A 22237-nucleotide genomic window follows, 5' to 3' on the forward strand; every position below is an offset into this window, starting at 1 on the left:
AAAATAAATGTCAAACACGAATAGACCTGCAAAAATACTAGATAGATTTGAGGCTGGAAAATAAGTTAACTAATAATAGATGATGTGGATTAAAGAAAAATGAATTGAAATGTCCACACATACACCTCTTGCTTGTATGAGAAACCTCACTTCTTTCAACACGGAACACTATTCTAGTCCTTATATTGGAAATAAACTTAATATTGGATTTGCTGATACTGATAGGCACACATTTGTAACGCGAAAAGGATCTTGATGAACATTGAGGATCCAGGTACGCTGAAGGGGTACAACTGCTTATAATGTCTGTTCAAATAAGACGCAAGTGTCACTGTGCATTCTGAGTGAGTGGATTGGTTTATTCTGAGCCCACGTTTACTTGAGAGAATTGATCTAAGAACCATGGTGCAAGTAAGAATAGGATTGTTGCAGTGTGTAACAGGTGATTGTGTGTCATCCAGCTGCGATGGCATCGGGGGTTCTTTTTCAATTAGTGTTTGTGATGGCTGTTCATCTGTTAACATTTAGTCTACAGTTCTCAATCAAGGAGACATGATCGGTCATAAAGAACAAATAGCAATAAATTTTCATTTATATTTTTATTTATAAAAATCATTTGAATATTTGACACTCCCTTGAAATGAAATTTAAAGTTGAGGCATTGTGGTGTCAGATGAATAATAAGTTAAGGATCACGGATAGACAGTCATTGGTCCCTTAGTCTGAGATTTTAACAATCTAGACACAATTTGTTTCACCCCATAATCTAGTTATGTCTTGTAACCACTAGTCCTATGGATACGACCATGGTGTCTATCCCTGTGAAGATGGGTCAGATCTGTTGATGAGTGCATCATGTTTTTGATGTCTTGCATATGGTCTGGATCAAGCTGAAACAAAGAACAAAGGATCATTTTCTAGCCAATGTCCAGAAGTGCCAAGGCAGTAGGTTCTTTGCAGTATACTTACTGTTTCCTTTTCTCTACGTACACACTAGACATTGAAGAACATCCATGCGATAAAACGTAATGTACAGACTGAGGCAAGCATACGTTTACAAAGCAAATCTTCAACCCAAGAATTGATTGATACTGAGATGGCTTAATTAATTTTTACCCACAAGACATTAGTAAAATGCTTTGAATCTTTCGCGTTCAACTGACAATAGTGTCAATATATTGTAAAAAATGTAACACATGGATTCAAAGAGTATGACTCATTTGTGGCTATTAATTTTTAGATTTTCTTGCATAAAGGGGTGGAATATCTAAACAGTTGACAGAACAAGATGGCTAAACACGTTTTTAGTAGAACCTCATATGGTACATTTTTAACAAAATGGACGACCTATAGCTGACAACTTCGTGCAATGTTCTCTACCTGGACATCGTATCACGTCTCCGCTGTTTTCGTCGCTGCCGTCGTCGCAATCTTGGTCAGTGTCGCATTTCCAGTGCTCAGGGATGCATTGACCATTGTTGCATGTGTAACGTTCTGGTCCACAAGTGTCTACGAAAGGATGAATCCATAAGTTGGTGAAAATGGTTTTTCAAGATGCTTCACAGGAAGAATCAAGAAACACACACACACACACACACACACACACACACACACACAGAGACAGAGTTATTGTTGGTACTGTTACATCCCAGCAATGTTTCAGTTGCAGAATCAGATTATGAAAGATGACATGGCTTTAAAATTGACATGTGGGCAATAACGCGCATCACAACCGCCTTCAAACAATCAAATAAGACTGTAAATTACACATTGATTACAAAGCGTGCAAAGTTCATTTAGATACCATGGCATGTGAAGGGACCAATGGTTTTGATAGTTAAAAGACCCCTGATATTACAGGATGCGAACACGTCAGTTGGATGGACCATATTGCTAACTGCTGCCTGTGTAGGCTTCCATTCTAGTTATTACGTCTGTAAATTTGTTTCGTTTCTTTAAGTGACGTAAGGGGAGATAAATCGTACGTTTTACTTTACAATTCGCACAACGCTGTTTCCGACAGTCTTGCACATTCAAGAGTACAGTCCATCCCGCCAAAACACGACCAATATTCACGAAACGTCGAAACGGATATTGGCTGGAGAATTATTTAAATTGTTGATCGGCGGTTACGCTTTTAAGGTTTCTTTGTGCAAGTGGGGCCAGGATTCAAGGAACTGATCTCGTTTTAAAGGAATGGGTGAAATGCTTGGGGCGACCTACATCTAAAGAGGAGTGTTAAACTGAACGTTGTTTAACTGGCAGTCGGAATTGTTTCAACAACTTTGTAATTATCGTGACTGGAAACATCGATTTTTTTTTCTTGGCATGTAATGTCTATCAACAAAGGAATCAGTGGGCTTGACAAGTTCTCGTATGTGAAAAGAAAGGTGACATTATTTTCGTTTGTTACCTAAATAGACATCTATCTATACTGGGCGTCCATACCTTCCTGTCAATATTTGTTTTCAAAGTAGACATTTAAAACTTGCGTTCACTGAAAAACCTAAATGAGAACATTTTGTAAATTGTCAACTTCTCTACTACGTGTTGTCTGAACGCAACTGGGGAGTGCATATTTTTCAGTTACTGCGCTTATGTGAAAAGGGAAGCTCTCGTAAAATATCGAACACTGATTTCACTCGCCAGTACTTCTGCTAAATAACGATGTAATTCGCACCAAGATTCTCTGATCTCTAATAAGAATTTTTATACTCCCGGAAAGATCCTGACCTATTTAATAGGTACCATAACCGTACTTCAGGAGTTCACCAAAGGGGTTAAACATAACAGTGCCACTTTACTCTTCCATCAGTTTTAATTCTTATGCTGTATGCAACGGCATTTTACTTTCAACTGTATACCGGAAGTCTGGGATCGCTTAGTACAATGGCACCCATGTCTTTCTTTCCCGAGAAATGTCGCTTTGTGCTGATGTGTACTATTGTAGTCTATAAACTTACATGTGCAGCCAACCTCGTCTTCCTTTCCCGGACAATCGTTATCAGCGTCACATCGCCATCTATCTGTAATACACTCTCCGTTTGAACACTGGAACTCTTCCTGTTCACATACTGTCAAAGAAATCAAGAACATTAAATGAATGGAGATCATTCTCATCTTTAAACTGGAAACGAAATACACATTTCTAAAATGATGTATTGATCTACAGTAACCCGGTTATCATATCGTCATTTTATAGAATTCGCAAAGTAATCTAAGCTTTAAACACATTTTCATTTACAATACTAACTTTAGATTCGGCTTAGGATTACATTATGCCTGCAATAATATTGAATCTTAACTATTCATTTCAAAACTATCCACCCTGCGCATCACCACTAAGCCCAAGTTGTATTGCCGCAACGAGCGCAAGTACCTAGGGCAGGCAAACCAGTCAGAAATCATGTAAGTTCCCGTTGGTGTAGTCAGATTTCCCCCGTTACCAAACAGAATATTGTGATCAATTAGAATACCTACGGTAGTATAATCCGAGCATTTAATAGGTGGGTTTCGATATGTTTCCCTTTCTTTCAAGTGGTATATATGCTATCTTGATAACGGTGTTAGTATCTACACCGAAACGTCGCACTCTTTGCTATAAAAAAAGTTACTACCCATTGAACTTGGAACCTTGACAATTTGCGTGAGGTTATATGAATGCCAGTTGTGACATCAGCATCTTCCCAGGAGTTCTTGGAAGGGCATTTAAAAGTCATGAAATATTTTTGAATGTCAACAATAATTGTTTAAACATGAGGTTTCGGAGTTAATTCTTGTTCATTCTTCCAGTGAATGTAGAGAGTGAACATGGACAAATATCTTGATTGTTCCATCAGGCAGATCCGTGTGAAAGCGCACGTAAAATCTCCAAATCATTATCATTGTTCATTCACCCGAAGGAGCAAGCATATACTCAAAACCGTACGCTTAAACTAATAAATTTGATGTCCAGTGGATTTTGAATAAGCCTTATCTTGAGCTGTATTAAGGTTTGGGCATATAGGACACCGTTTGCAGCCATGTTTGTTTTATATGTACCGATAAGCGCCTAAATGTTTGTACAACGTTAGTTCCTAAAAGGGAAATTCATTTGCATATTTATCGGACAGTGTGATAAGTTTATCCAATTGTCTTATCACATCAATGAGATTTATCAACTATGTGATACTTTAAGACAGGAAACTTTTCCAGCTTTTTAAAAAAGGGTGGATGCCCATTGATCAAGTTATAATTCAATGGACTGAATTAGCCAGAAACCTATGATCGTTGGTTCGAATTCCATATTCGTCCATTCTTTTCAGCACTATACCCACGCTCATAGGTTTTTTGAAAGGTTATAAACGTCTAAGCCCCTGTAGACATTTTTGTCCCACACCGAGACTACTCCCGTGACAAAAGTAAACAACTACTTTTGTAACGAACACGTGTTTAACGAACCTTATTTTTGAGTCGAGATGTGAATAACAAACTACCATTTTAACGAACTAAAATTAGTACTGTACTGTCCCATCTGACTGTAACGGGAGGGGGCGGTGGGATAGCCTAGTGGTTAAAGCTTCGCTCGTCACGCCGAACACCAGGGATCGATTCCCCACATGGGTACAATGTGTGAAGCCCATTTCTGGTGTTTCCCCGCCGTGGTATTGCTGGAATATTGCTAATGGCGGCCTAAAAACCAAAACTCTCTCATTGTACTGATCTAGATTCACTCGCCCACTCACTCGTTTGAAATGTAAATGTCATTACCGTTTCTGAGTATGAGTGAATGAAAATTTACGCCTGAATCGATACACAGGGGGCTTGTAACGCAATAAATGGCATCAAGGTTTTTACTGTCACTGACTGGGTCTCTGCAATATACATCGTTTATTTTATATGGTGCTGGGACCCCGTCTGTGACAGTATATACCTCGATGCCAGTTTTTGCATAACAAGCCCCTGTGAATCGATACATATATTACTAACGTTATAAATACTTAGGCTGAAACTTATCGCCGTAACACTTGACTGAAGGCCTGATACAAAATGGGATGTGTTAAATACTAATTGTTTGATGGACATTCTGGAAGTTGGTGACTCAAAAATGAAACATACACCTTTATGCAATAAATAAGAAGTTGTCATCGATAAAGTTGTATGTTTCATTTTTGTGTTAAATACATCACCGCCATTTCTTGTTTATCCACTATCAAACCTGGATGTGTACTTGCTTTTCCCAGCATAAAACAATACCACGACGACAACAAGCCATATTAAGAAACATACATATAACTATTTTCAACTGACCTGTCGCACTGTTGAGTCTGACGACAAGCACAACCACAGCTAAAACTAGCGTGAAATAGAGGGTCTTCATTTTCAACCAGCCTGATGGTCAAAGCAGGAAGGGTAGTATACTTGTGGGATGTAGAGCCAAATCTTGCTGTCAGTCACTGCTGTAACGTAAGTGTGTTTTCATCGCCTGATGTAGGTTTATATAGCATCCTGCTGTCGTATCTTGTTGCCAGGGTCACGTGAGATGGAGGATAATGGTTCAGGGAGTGCTGAAATCGCCAATGCGCATGAGATGATGAGGTCAGTTTGGTGGATGAGACAATATGTAGTTTTAGTTCAGATTGGAGAAAAAACTTCATATATATGTGTAGTCTTCCCAGTATGACTTTGATACGTCAAAGAATCGTACTATGGACTAATATTTTCTGTATAAAAAAATATTATGGACGTCAACCTCTTTATTGCAAACTCAACGTTTCTGGACTTTTTCCTTGCCCCTTCGTCAGGTGAATAACTTCCGTACCAACTTCTATATGCATCACAGAATCTAATATTTTCTGAACATTCTCTATGAAAAAGAATGTGAAATGGAACATAACCTTGCCGTACCTTATGTAAAAACCATTAATATGCACTGTTATTAACAGCAGACATGGGCGTGTATTGAACACCACATCTGATATATATTTTATTGTATGTATGTTCATTACTATATCAGATGGCTGAACATAATAATAATAACGTTTGTGTGTGCGTGCGTGCGTTTTCTATCCTGGACTAATACCAGAGTGATTGTGATAGCTCGCCGAGAGAACCATCCTCATCTTAGCATTCACACATAGTGTTGTAGCTCCGGGGCATCTATTCCTTCTTTTATCCACTTAATGCTGATTTCCGGGCAAGGTAACAACAAGTACATGTACCATCTTCGCAACATTTGTATGACACGACCGGTGATCGAACCAGCGACGTTTTTGTTCTCAGGGCGGTGTGGTAGCCTAGTGGTTAAATCGTTCGCTCGTCAATCCGAAGACCCGGGTTCGATTCCCCACATGGGTACAATGTATGAAGCCCATTTCTGGTGTTCCCTGCCGTGATAATGCTGGAATATTGCTGAAATTGGCGTAGAAATTAACTCACTCACTCACTACTCCAGTCATCAATCGCATCGATTCTTTCACTGTCAATCACGACATCATGTTGTTCTCAGTAGTATTTAACCTTGACCTAATTATCCACAGCAGCGTTGATTATCAGTGAGTGAGTATGGTTTTACGCCGCTTTTAGCAATATCACGGCGATGTACACCAGGAACGAGCTTCACAGACTGAATTATTAACTCAGGTAACTGCATCTGCAGTCACTATCAACTTTTAATGGCGTATCGTCATTTTAGCTATGTAAATACGTTGTATTTTAGACCGCGTACAGCAATATTCCAGCCACAATACCCAGAAATAAGTATCTCACATTCTGTCATGATGTAAAGCGTTATGACAACAAGGGAGGCGTTTTAAAAAGACCTTAGCGCTTAGTCCATGTTAAGTTACGGTCACCTTAACGCTAAGATCGCTTTGTACAAATGTACCCATGTTATCTCAACGCACCTTTAGCTGTGTGATATAATGGCCCAAACTTTATTGTATTCAACCTGTTAGTCCGGACCGACTCAAAAGCGGACCGATGAATTGCAATCTAACTCGAAAACTAATAAACATCATGAAACGCTGATCATAAACAAAACATCTATGTGAGGTTTTGCAGAATTTTGTCCTAAAAATAAAAAGTTGTTTAACGATCTATCATTAAAATATTGACACAGTTCACTATTTGTTACGAGGAGGAGGTGTAGAGAAAGGACAGCCAGGTGTTAGAGAAGCATTAACCTGTGCCGTCTCCATCCTTTCTGGAACACCTGGCTGTCCCTTTCTCTGCACTCCTCCCTCGTAACAAATAGTGAACTGTGTCAATATTTTAATGATAGATTGTTAAACAACGTTTTTATTTTTAGGACAAAAATTCTGTCAAAACCTCACAGAGTGGGTATGATGTTTTGATTATGATCAGCGTTTCATTGAGTATGTTATGTTTATTAGTTTTCGAGTTAGATTGCAATTCATCGGTCCGCTTTTGAGCCAAACGGAGTGTAGTTATATATGATTTAAGGCACAAGGAGAATTCTGTTTACTGTGTCCTCTCGGATGTGTTATCTTCAATCTGGCCCTATCAACAGCGATAGCGTTATCAGTATTTGCTGCACCTATGTTTTACTCCGATACTGACCAACGTGTACAAGGTGTCAGATTCCTCCACAATGACCGTTGTAGCTCAGGATTCTACCATGACCCCGGTCAGCGGAGATTTGTTGAATAATCAGCAGTTGATATCGGGAGATATCTCTGGGTATATCTCAATTATCGTGTCATGATGGTGTGCATCTGTAGTTGATGGGAACACGTGTTTACGAATGACCACACACTTTTATCAACTATGTGGGATATATCTGGATTAGACTACCTGGTTCCCAACGGAAAATTTGACAAAACAATTATTTTATCTTACCTTGTATAATACTGTTATCTGAGTGGACACTGCTGTTTAGACAAAGCTCCGCTAAAACCCGCTGACAATAGATAAACTCACGGGCGAAAGAAACGTCACCAAAATTATTAGTTATTTTTTATCTTTAATCGTACACTATAAGTGATTATTCATATCTGTAGTTCACACTTTCATCATTCAGAATGTTGTAGTAAATCCATTCATTTTCCAAATATGATTGTTAAATTTCCAAAATCTGAGTTTGTTGTTTTGTGACTGACTGACTGAGTTTAGTTTTACGCCGCTTTTAGCAATATTCCAGCAATATCACGGCGGTGTTGTTTTTGAACGTTAAAAAAACGAGGTGACGTTTCTTACCCACGTGAGTTTATAACGTAATGGACCAGACAAAATTTGTTCTTGTACTGTGCCCAAATAAGGGCATATTTCACGAACTACAGTGAGTGTGTTTAGTTTTACGCGTAATATTCCAGCAATATCACAGCGGAGGGCACAAGAAATGGGCTTCACACATTGTGACCATGTGGGGAATAGAACCCGGGTCTTCGGCGTGACGAGCTAACGCTTTAACTACTAGGCTACCCCACCGCCCCCACAAACTACAGTATCTCCTCTATTGAGTATAGGTTCCGATGAATACACAATGCCCTTTAAAAGTTATCAATTGTTACATATGTTATGGGGCTTTCTCAATAATATATGGCTACTTGTACCATCCGGGAATTTCATATGTTATACGGGGCTTTTAGCAATATTCTCAATATAATGTATGGCTACTTGTCGAACCATCTGGGAATTGAACCCACATTCTGAGAGTGAGTCATCTAATCCCCAGCATTCAAAGTGATACCCTAACCAATTCAATAAATTTTGTTGATCATGTACTTTGAGTCACAATTTGGAAGTATGATCCCAAATGTAAAATATTAGACTCAGCACAAAGTGATCTAACCAATTCAATAATGGTTGATCTTGTACTTCCTGATGACTTTACAATATCAGCCAAAGGTCCACGGCCGTACAAGACCAGGCCCCCATTTCTCGAAACAAACTTAAGTTATTACTCAAATCTCAAACTGAGTTTCACAATTTGGAACAGCTGAATTTTTAACTCAACTGCATTTTTTAAATATAAAAGCCCAAACAACTAAACTAATCTATCCACTAAACTCAAATTTTATAGTTTGAGTTTAATAACGATTTTAGTTCATTCTGTGAAATGCATTTTCCTGCGTTTTTTCAAATTTGAGTAAAAACTCGAACTGAAGCAGTGTAGGATAGATAGCCCGTCCCAACGTCCGAGACGGGCGAATTTTGTGGAGGACGGGTTAAAAAAATATCTAGTCCGTCCTCATGTCGGGTCAATTTTAGCAAACCAATGACATATATATAATGATTATAACCTTTTTGAATATTTACTGCCGAAGCTGTTTTATTTATATTTGGAGGACAGGCTAGATTTTGGCAGGACTGGTAAAAAAATTTACCTGCCAGTCCTGTGGACAGGCTAGATTTTCTACATCTTTCCTACACTGTCAAACTCAGACTTAAGTTGTTTTGAGAAATCGGGGCCAGGACCCTGCCATTCAAAGTTATCGTAAGACAGTTGCAGCTTGCATTTTCGTATCAAAGACTTTTGACAGTCATACAAAATGGTGCTGTAACGATGCATCAAACTATCAATAGATTGTGATTGTTGAGTCTCCGATAGCAATTAATCGATGGTAGAAACGAAAAACTATCGATGCATCGATAGTATGTGTGACTATCGATAGTTTAGTAATTGACTTCCGTTAATAAATACGCAGCGCAAAATACAGGAAATACCAGATTTGTTCACTTTGATTTAGAGTTATCAGCCATTGTTACTTCTTAAACAAATATGACGCAAACACGGTATGCGACTCGGAGTTTGAAAGTGTAAATAACAATAAATTTATGTTTTAACTGTTTACTTGATCTTGGTTTCAAGTTTCTTGACAGTTATTAAAATATACTGAAACTACTTCAACTTGTTTTTATGTCATATAAACTATACATTCATTTGGGAAATGACTTCAAATAAGACAATTCAAGGAGAGAAAATAACTATTGCAATAGTTGGTCGCCATAGTGAGTGAGTGAGTGAGTTTAGTTTTACGCCGCACTCAGCAATATCCCAGCTATATGGCGGCGGTCTGTAAATAATCGAGTCTGGACCATACAATCCCGTTAGTCGCCTCTTACGACAAGCAAAGTCGCTTTTTATGGCAAGCACATGGGTTGCTGAATTATAAGACCTATTCTACCCCGGATCTTCACGGGTTCGCAATAGACTATAGCTGTCGGAATAGTATGTCGCAATAGACTATCGTTATCGCAATAGTTTTTTCCACCTCAATAGTCCCACCTAGTACAAAATCATTATGTTGACAGCACTGAGCGCCCTCCCGTTGTATATTGTGAAAGTTTTGTTTCAGCCGAGTGACTAACGCTTGTAGGAATCATCAAATCCATCTAATTCTCTCCATTCAATCCATTCTTATACTTTCTCTTAAATGGCAGTCTGTTTGCTCCTGCGAAGGATCAGTTCTAACCCTGCTCATGCTGTTGGTCACTGGATTGTTTAGTCCAGACTCGATTATTTACAGAACTCCGGAATATTGCTGAGTGCGGCGTAAAAATAAACTCACTCACTTACCCAGTTCTGACTCCAAACTGATTATCTATCAACAGGAGACAAAATGGTCAGTCGAGCAAGGAAGTATACACTTCAAAACTGATTTAACTTGACTGAAAACAGTCGCCGAAATATGGCAAAGTAACGGTTCTAAACGGTTCACATTCTTATTAAACACGGGCGGTGGGGTAGCCTAGTGGTTAAAGCGTTGGCTCGTCACGCCGAAGACCCGGGTTCGATTCCCCACATGGGCACAATGAGTGAAGCCCATTTCTGGTGTCCCCCGCCGTGATATTGCTGGAATATTGCTAAAAGCGGCGTAAAACTAAACTCAGTCTTATTAAACACAATACAATGTAACAACAATGTACAGCATAAGTTTGTTCAGTACACATAATTATTGCTACAAACGTCAAACACTTGGTTGAATCAAAACAAGAACATATTGGGCATGTTTTGTACTCTCAAACAGATGCGAGGGTCAAAAGACGAAACGTGAACAATGATCAGGTGAGAGGCCAGTCATCATTAAGCGTTTGATTGGACAGTTACATCACGTGACCGTGTTAACGCTACATCCAAGGTCAACAATGCGCATCGTGTGATTCTCTGTCGTTGAATCAGCAGATGAAACCATCATAATATCAGGCGACTAGTCAAATATTCATTTAGCTATATGAATGTGAAGGTGGGAATTTTTATGAAATAATTATTATTGTCAGTTGAATGAGGATGAGATTTGGTTTTGTTCAATACATGCGTTCTTTTGGACTGATAGAAACACTAAATGATCATGATCGCTAAATATTTGCCCAAAGGGATGACTCAAGAGGGGTTGAGTGAGAGAGTTTTTAGTTTTATGTATTCCAGCAATATAACGGAGGGGGACACCAGAAATGGGTTTCACACATTGTACCCATGTGGGGAATCGAACCCGGGCCTTCGGCGTGACGAGCGCACGCTTTAACCCTAGGCTACCCCACCGCCCCTCAAGAGGGGTTGAGACAATATTTTACAAATATATAACTAAATCACTGGCAAAAGCTGATTTTCTTAGGAAATGTAGGTAAAAGCAGTACCATATTTTGCGACAGCCTGTATATTGGCTATCGGACATTTTCTGTTCTATTACCTTAATATTCAAGAAAGTATTTTTTTAGCTCATTTGACCGTTACTGTGTAACATTACTTGAATATCTCATACTTGCAAATTTTAGAAAATAAAAGGAATTCTCGATAACTCGATTCTCTGTACATATCTGATAACGTTTTAACACCGTTACCAGGTTTTCCCGCAAACGTAACATTTGACATCCCTCCTTCTGCTCTTGTTAATGTTAACGATGCAGATGGGTACGTGAGTGAGTGAATTTAGTTTTACGCCGCACTAAGCAATATTCCAGCTATATGGCGGTGGTCTGTAAATAATCGAGTCTGGACCAGACAATCCAGTGATCAACAGCATGAGCATCGATCTGCGCAATTGGGAACCGATAGCATGTGTCAACCAAGCCAGCGAGCCTGACCACCCGATCCCGTTAGTCGCCTCTTACGACAAGCATGGGTTACTGAAGGTTCATTCTAACCCGGACCTTCATGGGTTTCTTACAACTAGTATTGGTTGTTACCAGATTTAACCCAGAAACTCAAAGGGGCCAATCTGGGGTGTTGTTAACATTTCAAGCGTCTCCTTGAGTCGCATTTCCAAAGCGTAATTTAAGGTTCTCCTTGCGATCTTTTGTCAGCAATATTGTTCTTTCAAAAGTTCGACTGTATTAAACGACATGTTCAAAAACAAACACCTTTGCCTAAACAGCAAACATCCCCACCCTAGGCAAAGAGGTTTGTTTTTTGAACTCGACTGTTCTACGCAAAGGAGAAAGTTATCAATTTCAAGACCCTTGAGTTCATACATCAAATGATTTGTTGAATGAGGCTACAGGTCGCCGTCAAAGTTTGCGGCTCAGAAAAAAATTCAACTGATATCTGGAGCATTCAAATTTGTTTTTATATATTTTTAATGGTTGTGCATAGTCTGTGATGTTCCAAATTATACTTCCCAAGAAACGAAGCAGCCATACAGATTCATCATGCATTACTGTTGATACAAGCAATCAACCCTTTGTTTACAGTTTTACTCGGGTAAGATTGTACCTGTTACAATCATTGTCATTATTAGGTGTCAATGACATTGATGGCATTCACGATAACATTGCTTTAAGTATCGAACTGAGAAAGTCCATTGTATATCCACTGAACAAGTGCTGAGATGAATGTTTTGTTTTTTATATATATAAAATGCTGGGAAAAAGACATTTAATTTCGCGCGGTTTTTTTTAAAATAATGAAAACAAAAAAAAAAAAGTAAATGAAAAGTATTGCGGATACGCTGATCGTATTGCGTCAAAACCGGTATTTTGACATGCATTCGGAAACCTTCGTAACACTCGGAAATCTTCGGATATTTCCGTTTTTTTAATTGTTCTTCTCCCTGTTTCATTAGTGCCAAATGTTAATTACATTTTAATTTGTCATGATTAAAAGTTTTTATAAACGGTTAATCAATCATAGTGATTTTGTTGTGTTTTTGCTTATAATCAAGCATTAACTCGATTATAAGTAGTTTTTGTTAAAAAAATAAACCTTGCAATATATTGCAATACATATCGCAATATATGCTTCCGCATCGCAATATATCGCAATATGAAAATTCTCTGCAATACCCACCCCTAATTACCGCCCACCCGCTCTGTTGTTGCTTGAGGGTGGAGATGAGAAACACATAAAAATATGTGGCTGGCTTAAGGCGTTTTGTTTCTTTGTAACATGGCCTGTATGATCCACTGTTGAAAAGATTACGAGGTGAGGCGAGGTGAAATTGGGTTTATCGTCGTGCTTGAGAATATTTCGCTCATATGACGACGTACATGCGTGTGTATGTGTATGTGCGGCTGCTTGTACTAGCCCAGACTTAAGCTGCTTTTATAGTGCTAGCCCACTGAGATACCATGCCGCAGTAAGGCAGAAATACCCCACTCAGACACATTATACTGACACCGAGCCGACCAGTCCTTGTTGTACCCATTAATGCCTAGCGCCAGGCAGGGACCAACAAGTACCTTATTTTAACGTCTTTTGGTATGACGCGGCCGGGGATCGAACCCGCGACCTTCTGCTCTCCAGGCGGACGCTCTAACCACTACACCACGGAGGCGGTCCGAAAAGATTACGAGTATTTTCTGGTTATCTACATATCCCTTTAACTGACCAGTACCAGTTCAGACCGCTTCTATTTGGGAATTCCATTTGTGGCCTCGTTCACCGACATATGATAATGCAGTATCGATACCACGTGACCTAGGTGTACATAAACAAGGCCATGTGAAGGTCGTGTCAAACGTGCTTGCACCAGCTCTGTGTTGTGACAGTAGTCTGCGCTCATCAGTGACGCGAATCAAACAGTGAAAATACTTGTACAGAATAACTTCACTATAGTATGTGCTTTTAGATCAGTACAATGAGAGAGTTTTCATTTTTAGGCCGCTTTTAGCAATATTCCAGCAATATCAAGGCTGGGGACACCAGAAATGGGCTTCACACATTGTACCCATGTGGGGAATCGAACCCGGGTCTTCGGCGTGACGAGCCAACGCTTTAACCACTAGGCTACCCAACCGCCCTGTGGTCAGTACATGAATTTATACATGGCATGGCATGTCTATTCTCCCGTACAACACGTACAATAACTGTAAGGGATATTGTTAAACTTCCACCAACGCTTTGCCTCATCTGATAGAAGACGCAGCTCAATGTAACTTGAAATTATATTGAAGATGAGTTTGGAGATGATTCAGAACCGGTAGAAACTCTAAACTTCATTTAGAACTATAGCATAAGCCGGCGGGGTAGCCTAGTGGTTAAGCGTTCGATCGTCACGCCGAACAGGTTAATTCCCACCGCCCCCGTTTGTTTAAGAGGTAACAGGGGCAGATAAATCAAAATCAAAGTGAACGAATTTGGAAACCGGGTTCGATTCCCACGTGGCATACTTTGGGTACAAAGTGTTAAGGCCATTTTTAAGGTGTCTTTTCCCCCACTCTTTTAACGGGATCAGGTGTGGTCAGGCTCGCTGACTGGATTGGAATCTAATAGATAAAATACCTGAGGTATATTAAGAGGTTCTATTTCAGCACAGGAACTTGGCGATATTCTTATCGTTTGTCATATTACAGATCAAATATAAATAACAAAAACGTAAACCAACATTTCATTTTTACAATTAATGGGAAATGGCAAAATACCCAATTGAGTTTGTGTGAGGTGGGTACAATTTATTTGGTTACTTAAAGGAAAATTAGGGATACCCAATTGAGATGAACACAAGCGAGTACATAACTCAATGACCTAAAAAGTTATCTGTGGCTCTTTGATGTACCCTGGCTTTCCGTGTAGTGTGCGAAATAGCCACTGGCCCGCAAAATCCAGTCGGGCCAGTAAATCTCTACAGTCACTGACCCGATTGGCTGGTGAAGTTTCATGGGGTCATTTTGTAAATATATCACTCTCTCTCTGACTCTCTGATAATACATAATAAAAATGTTCATCATATTAGCAGCTTAATGATGAAACCCGTGTCTACATTCAAATTTCGGGCTAGTGAATTATTTCGTGGGCTAGTAACTTTCAGGCATAGTTACCCCGACTGCCTAGCAAAATTTGGAAACTATATTTCGCACGCTGTTTCCGTGAGCTATGGAAACGACGGTAGGGAAAAGCCTGTCTATGTCCGTAGAAAGAAATACCATCCAATAATGTACAAGCCTGGGCCCAGATTTTCGAAGCTCTCTAAGATAGTCGTAAGTGCCATACATTAACATTAACTTACGACTATCTTAGCGCTAAGAGAGCTTCGAAAATCTACGCCCTGGTGTGATGCAAATATCGTAACATTACATTCCACACAAAAAATCAATCACTTATTTGTTTGGTCCGGGTTCTATTGTGTACATTTTCTATTAAACTAAAATATATGTTCAAACTGACTCCATGGAATAACGCCCAATCGTGATGAAAATACCGTAAGCTAACTTAATTTGATAATGGTTTGTTTACAGTGGATACGACCTTGACCTTTGGAGCGATTTGTTGTTCCCTTACTGAATAATCTGAGGCACGAGTAGGGATTTATTTCAGTTCACCTTAATAATCATATGTCAACACTGAAAGAAACTGAACATATTTTCGCAAATGTTCATTTAAACCAACGCTCATAAAACCAAATTAATATTGTAAAGTTATCCTTATTTTTTAGCAGTTAATAACAACCATCTCTCCTTGCCATTGTTAAGTTAGTCCTTCAAGCGCCCTCGTTTCAGCTCAGCAGCGTAGACATTTTACAGCCACTTCTGTCATCTGCGCGAATATGTAAGTACGCGGGCACCTTGTAATAAGGGAGGCTACTCTATTTTAGGAATCACAACTATACGGGAAATACGCTTGTCCATTTGCATAAGAGCTTCGACGCCTCGTGAAACCAGTGTAATTAATTGATAGTTTTTAGGAACGTTATTTTAAACGGAACCGCTAAAGGTGCCCTCAGCAAAGAGGACAGGCGGGCGGTGATCGATGGAAACGTCACTGTTAGTAATGAAACTTTTAAAATGTCTTGTTGAAATTTGTTCGAATAAGAATATTATTATGCCAAATATGTTTTAAAAAACCCGATTTATATTGTGAATGTCTTCAAGAAAAAGGAGTTTGTACGCTTTTTAGCAATAAACCAACAATATCACTTCGTGGGACACCACAAATGGGCTTCACTCATTGTAACAATGTGAAGAATCGAAATTAGGTTTTCGGTGTGATGAGCGAACGCTTTAACCACTAGGCTACCCCACTTCCCTTCCTGAAATAAGGAATGAGATGAAGAATGTATTTACAAAGATTCAGTTGACCTGTATAATCAGGGTAGAAATACCCATAGCAGCAGCCCATGCACATGCACCACCTGAAGAGAGGACTCATTGAGTGAGTGAGTTGAGTTTTACGCCGCACTCCAGCTATATGGCGGAGGTCTGTAAATAATCGAGTCTAGACCAGACAATCCAGGGATCAACAGCATGAGCATCGATCTATTCCACTGGGATACAATGACATGTGTTAACCCAGTCAGCGAGCCTGACCAGCCGATCCCGTTAGAGGACTCAGTGAGGGGCAGGCAGAGTAACATATATATCCAAGAACGCCTGTATGCAAGTCTATAATATGTGACAAGTCTAGATTTCCAGAAGAAAATAGCTGGGCTCCTTTTCATTATTTTTTATGAATATTTTTCATTTAAAAAAAGCTGAACAGCTGTTCATTTCAGAGAGTAGATGTTAGTCTAATGATGGTGATGATGCTTATGTGAGACAACTGAAATTATGTGTTACCTTGCAAATTGCGTGACATCGTGTCCCGACGGTTCGTTATGCTATCAACCACTGGTTTGACAGACACGGACTTGTACAGATTATTGTGATAAAGCTCTAATGCTGCTAACTTATGCTTCAAATATTCCAAATCCCCGTGTGCAATACACGATGAATGCAGATAGTGATTGAACCGCCCCACAAATATACCAACGGTCATGTTCGCTTTCTCCTAATTTCAAGATTGGGGGTTGGTTGGTTGTTTAACGCCGTACTCAGCAACATTCCAGCTATATGGCGGTAGTCTGTAAATAATCGAGTCTGGACCAGACAATCCAGTGATCAACAGCATGAGCACCGGTCTACGCAACTGGGATACGATGGCATGTGTCAACCAAGTCAGCGAGCCTGACCACCCGATCTCGTTAGTCGCCTCTTACTGAAGACCAATTCTAACCCGGATCTTCAAGGGGCCTAATTTCAAGATTCAAAAGCCCGTGTTCGATTCCAACATGGATTTGTTTGTTTAATTTGTGCGTTGGTTAACGCAGCACTCACAAAAACGCAAGATTTATGACGGTGGGTTGTAAATATGCGTGGCTGAACCAGGTAACCCAGAGAGCATCAGTCCAGTCCTTCGAGATAAGATGGCACATCATCAACAATATCCTCTGTATATTGTTTGTTGTTTAACGCCACACTTAGCAATATTGCAACTAAACGGTCTGTAAATATCCCAGTCAATCCAGTGATTGACATCATGAGCATCGACCTACGCAATAACCAAGTCAGCGAGCCCGACCATCCGTTAGCCGCGTCTTACGACAACCATGGGTTAATGAAGACCAGTTCCAATCCGCATCTTCACGGTCAATCAACCATGTCATAGCGCATGACCTCCCTATCCGTTTGGTCTATTTAGAGATCGCCACAGGTTGTAAGCAATCAAGATTACAGGAATCTTCACATGTGTTCTATTTGAGTCGTATATTTCAAAATTATCCATTTGGAGACAGAACCTGTGTATCAAATAAAGCTTGATTGTTTGAAACTGAACATGTCTCGTATAATGAATAAAACCTTTAATTGAGTAAGGGAGGCTGTTTTTTTGTCCCCATTATTCCAGCAATATCACGACGGGGGACACACAAAAATGGGCTCCACACATTGAACCAATGTGGAGAATAGAACCCGGATCTTCGGCGTGACGAGTGGGCGTTTTAACCACTTGGCTACCCTACCGCCCCCTAAACGTTAAGAATACATACGGCCACGTTGACGTTGACGTTGACGCTTCCGATAAAGTAAATGTACGAAATTTGACTATTTCCCGAGGGATTGTTTTGTTGTTTCTGTTTTGGTGGAGTTGAACTAGCACCGTTTAAAGATTCAAATCAGAAAGGTGAATCTGAATTCCTGAATGATTCAAGTCGTCCCACATGGTGTGAACAGGGAAGTCGGATTGTAAACCCAAATGGTCACCGGTGAAACAATCGAACCGGAATAAGAATCGGATTTACATAAAGTCGCCTGAAATGTTGCATCTCTTGACCGTCCCAGGATCCGATTACCATGGGTTCGAACTTAAAACGGTCAGTGTCACACATAGTCACCAACTCCGTTTTCATCTTCAGAAACAATAGAGCCAGTTAAGTTTACCTAGATTTAGGTAACCCAGTCGCCTAAAGATTGTACCCCTTTGCCGTCCCAGGATCCGATTACCATGACTCAAATGCCACATTCGCTTGGATTCTGATATTTGGCCTCTAAGCAACCTACCCATGTTTGCTGGTTTCGCTTTACTGGAGTATGAGCCCCTTTTGTCCCCACCCTCCCATCAAAGACCAAATCAAACCGAAACATGAGTTTCATTAACCTATTCAGACAATGACCTACTTTTCAGCCGATCCGAATTTTTTCGCGTGTGAAAGTGAAAATAGACATCATAAATAACTATGGTTACACTGAATTCCAATTTCTTGTTTCATAAGAAAATGGTATTTACAAATGTATTTTAAGTTTAAACTTTAATAACATCGTATTTCTATATTTTATGGCGAGGTGTAGGCAGCATGACTTAACTAAGACGTCACAGACTGCCCCTGTTTGATGAGGTCGTAAAATGATTCACAATGCATCTGGCACACTGGTTACACCTGTTATGTGTTTTTGCGCTTATTCAGTGTAGTTCTGTAACGCACAATGTGATGGATATAATATCAAATCCGTACCAGACCGCCAAACTTTTCTAGCGGGAGAGCCTCGTTTTGAGATTTCCACGATTTCCAGGTTTCCGTTTGTCAGAGCACGCTGTACGACAGAGCACTCTGCACGACGTGTTTGCAAGGATTAAAATGAGCGTAGTGTTGCAATATACCAGTGCTTAGATGTATCAAATAATACTGATTAATAATTATGTTTCCAGTTAAATGAATTGGTCCCAAAATTCTGGACTAGTTATTGTACTAAGTTGCGCAATAGGACGGGACCCAGTCAACAGGAAACGAGACTGTGTGTAATCAATGTTTTGACTTGGTTTCTGTGTAATAATTATAATAATTATTTTATAAAGTTATGGGTTGATAGAGGAATAATGTATATTTGATCAAATATCAAAGACAATTCTCTATGCATTTATTAGTAATATTATTGTTGACTTATTCTCTGACGAAAAGGGGGAGGTGGGGTAGCCTAGTGGTTAAAGCGTTCGCTCGTCACGCCGAAGAACCGGGTTCGATTCCCACATGGGTACAATGTGTGAAGCCCATTTCTGGTGTCCCCTGCCGTGGTATTGCTGTAATATTGCTAAAAGCGGCGTAAAACCATACGCACTCACTCACTCACACACTGACGAAAAAGAAACTGTCGAATATATTTCTTTGAGAACCGTGTAATCAAGGTCTTGTTACCTTGGCAATAAAACATGCAATTTTGTTTGTACCTAACCATGGCTCTGATTTATACCAACGCGTCCGTATTCTTTTTAATGTATTTTTCAAACTGATAACCTCGTACTAATACTACATGTATCTTTTTTAAAACTACCTTGTTCTTGTTTGATTTTTTTTCAAACTGATAAGATCGCCCACTTGTAAACGTATGTTTACACTCAATCTGCTCTTGTTAATCTATCGGTAGCTTCGTCAACATGTCAACCGTAGTCCCATACAGTTAGATGGTGCATTATCGTTTTTTCGTGACTCACAGTCGAACTGACATACAAAGAGTTCTCTATTATTTTCAAGTATAAAAAGCGGGATTCTATTAAATAAAGTAACTAAACACCGAGTCCTAGTTAATCGATATTTGTCATGGCTAAATGCCTCGGTGAAATTATAATCGATTTGATTACAAAAGAATATAGCAATCTATTTTGCAGCGTAGCATATTTTTTTTAAAATAATGACCGCCTGTATATTGATTTTCTTTACCAGTTATACTAATGTACACACCAGCTGATGCCACTTTTACGCCATTTGGCAATATCATGATATGTTAACGTTGTGAGTGAGTGAGTGAGTGAGTGAGTGAGTGAGTGAGTATGGTTCTACGCCGCTTTTAGCAATATTCCAGCAATATCACGGCGGGGGACACCAGAAATGGGCTTCACACATTGTATCCATGTGGGGAATCGAACCCGGGTCTTCGACGTAACGAGCGAACGCTTTAACCACTGGGCTACCCCCACCGCCCCTATGTTAACGTTGACCTATGTATGTTAACACCAGTGTACAATTACTGGCTTCATGCTGTTTTTAAAAATATAATGACACCTACAGATACCAGGTTGTATACTATTTAAATGTTAAATGTCAACTTAGCAATTACAGTTATTGGATTCCACGGTTCCACTGTGAAATCAGGTATTAAGACGAGTGTTGAAAAATACACACAATAAGTAATATCCCTTGGGTTTCGAGTAAGGATAATGATGCTCACGGTGAACGTGCCATCGTAACTACTGCTGCAATGACTGAACTTGAGGATTAACTTCCAAGGCCGTGAGCATTACCTTAATTGGATGCTGGTGATGACTGTAAGGTGTTTCTGTGTCGTGTGTTTGTTTGTACTCGTGTTTCAGTTGAAAGCTGTAGTCAGTATTATTTTTCACCTTGTTTTTTACGACCTGGATCTTCTTGCACAGCGCCGGGCGGTGGGGTAGCCTAGTGGTTAAAGCGTTCGCTCGTCACGCCGAAGACCTGGGTTCGATTCCCAATATGGGTTTACATGTGTGAAGCCTATTTCTGGTGTCCCCCGCTGTGGTATGGCTCGAATATTGCTAAAACGGCGTAAAATCCTACTCACTCACTCACTCACTCTCAAATGTGTGAAGCCCATTTCTGGTGTCCCCCGAGGTGATATTGCCGGAAATGTCTTAAAAGTGGCACTCACTCACTCAATCACTCACTCTAGAATGGGAGTTACGAATGTTGTAGCGCTGAGATCGCTTTGTGCAAGCGGGACTTGGACCACGGGGAACAGGCAGCTGCGTCATCTAGGACACCGTGAAGTGTGTGCAGAGTTACGGCCTTTAGCCCTGCCAGGATACACACATCGTATGTTCGAATCCCAGCTTTGCTTGATTAACATCATTTGCCGCCTGTAAATAGTAATCACCTACCCAACATTGGATTTCCCTCGACGTTTACCACTTAATACAAACAACAACAACAAAAACAACAACAAAAACAAAACGAAACAAAACACTTAAAAATCAGAGATTAGAATCGGGTTGAGTTGGACTGACTGACTGACTGAGTTTGGTTTTACGCCGCTTTTAGCAATATTCCACCAACATCACGGCGGGGGACACCAGAAATGGGCTTCACACATTGTACCCATGTGGGGATTCGAACCCGGGTCTTCGGAGTGACGAGCCAACGCTTTAACCACTAGGCTACCCCACCGCCCCGGGTTGAATTGGATATATCCTGTGTTTTAAATCGTATATAGTCAGTCTATGTAGACTACTCCTTAAGGTTGGTCTTGTCGTCTAGCGTGTCATCTTATTTCTCTTGCCGATGTTAGAAGGTATTAGTTAAGAAGAAAGCGTAAAAACACAGCTTTATGCAAATCACGAAAATAAATTCTCAAATGCATTCATATTTAGGTGAAATGCATCTTTTTCAGAAGAGTTAAATTGTCGTATTTTCGTCCATGCCGAAATGAACTAATAACAGTGATCTAGATGTCCAAAAGAAAGGTTGAAATAAAATTCTGCTTTGAGACAAAGATAAACCATTTAAAGTCACCATTTTTCAACTGTTAAAACAAGAAACAACTGTTGTAGAGTGTGTAAAATTGTAAAATAATCATTCCTATGATTTCA

The 22237-nt window shown here is 39.8% G+C and overlaps 1 protein-coding gene across 1 annotated transcript; it reads right to left on the reverse strand.

Moving 5' to 3' along the window:
* Positions 1 to 576: 576 nt before the first annotated feature.
* Positions 577 to 5542, reverse strand: LOC124269755 (very low-density lipoprotein receptor-like). Its single transcript, XM_046704789.1, has 4 exons — positions 5290 to 5542; positions 2964 to 3074; positions 1381 to 1509; positions 577 to 890 (listed from the first exon to the last, which is right to left on the reverse strand). The coding sequence occupies exons 1-4, from the start codon at positions 5357 to 5359 to the stop codon at positions 886 to 888; spliced, it is 315 nt and encodes a 104-aa protein (XP_046560745.1). The 5' UTR covers positions 5360 to 5542; the 3' UTR covers positions 577 to 885.
* Between the last annotated feature and the right edge of the window lie 16695 nt (positions 5543 to 22237).

This window comes from Haliotis rubra, unplaced genomic scaffold (assembly GCF_003918875.1).
Source record: "Haliotis rubra isolate DU_JTF1 unplaced genomic scaffold, ASM391887v1 Scf147, whole genome shotgun sequence".
Taxonomy (NCBI): Eukaryota; Metazoa; Mollusca; class Gastropoda; order Lepetellida; family Haliotidae; genus Haliotis; species Haliotis rubra.

Bases quoted from the DNA above. Each gene is read 5' to 3' on its own strand.
- LOC124269755 (XM_046704789.1), bottom strand. From the start codon at position 5,359: ATGAAGACCCTCTATTTCACGCTAGTTTTAGCTGTGGTTGTGCTTGTC. The intron at 3,075-5,289 runs GTCAGTTGAAAA...TTTCTTTGACAG, and splicing joins CAGACTCAACAGTGCGACAG to TATGTGAACAGGAAGAGTTC. The intron at 1,510-2,963 runs GTAAGTTTATAG...ATCCTTTCGTAG, and splicing joins AGACGAGGTTGGCTGCACAT to ACACTTGTGGACCAGAACGT.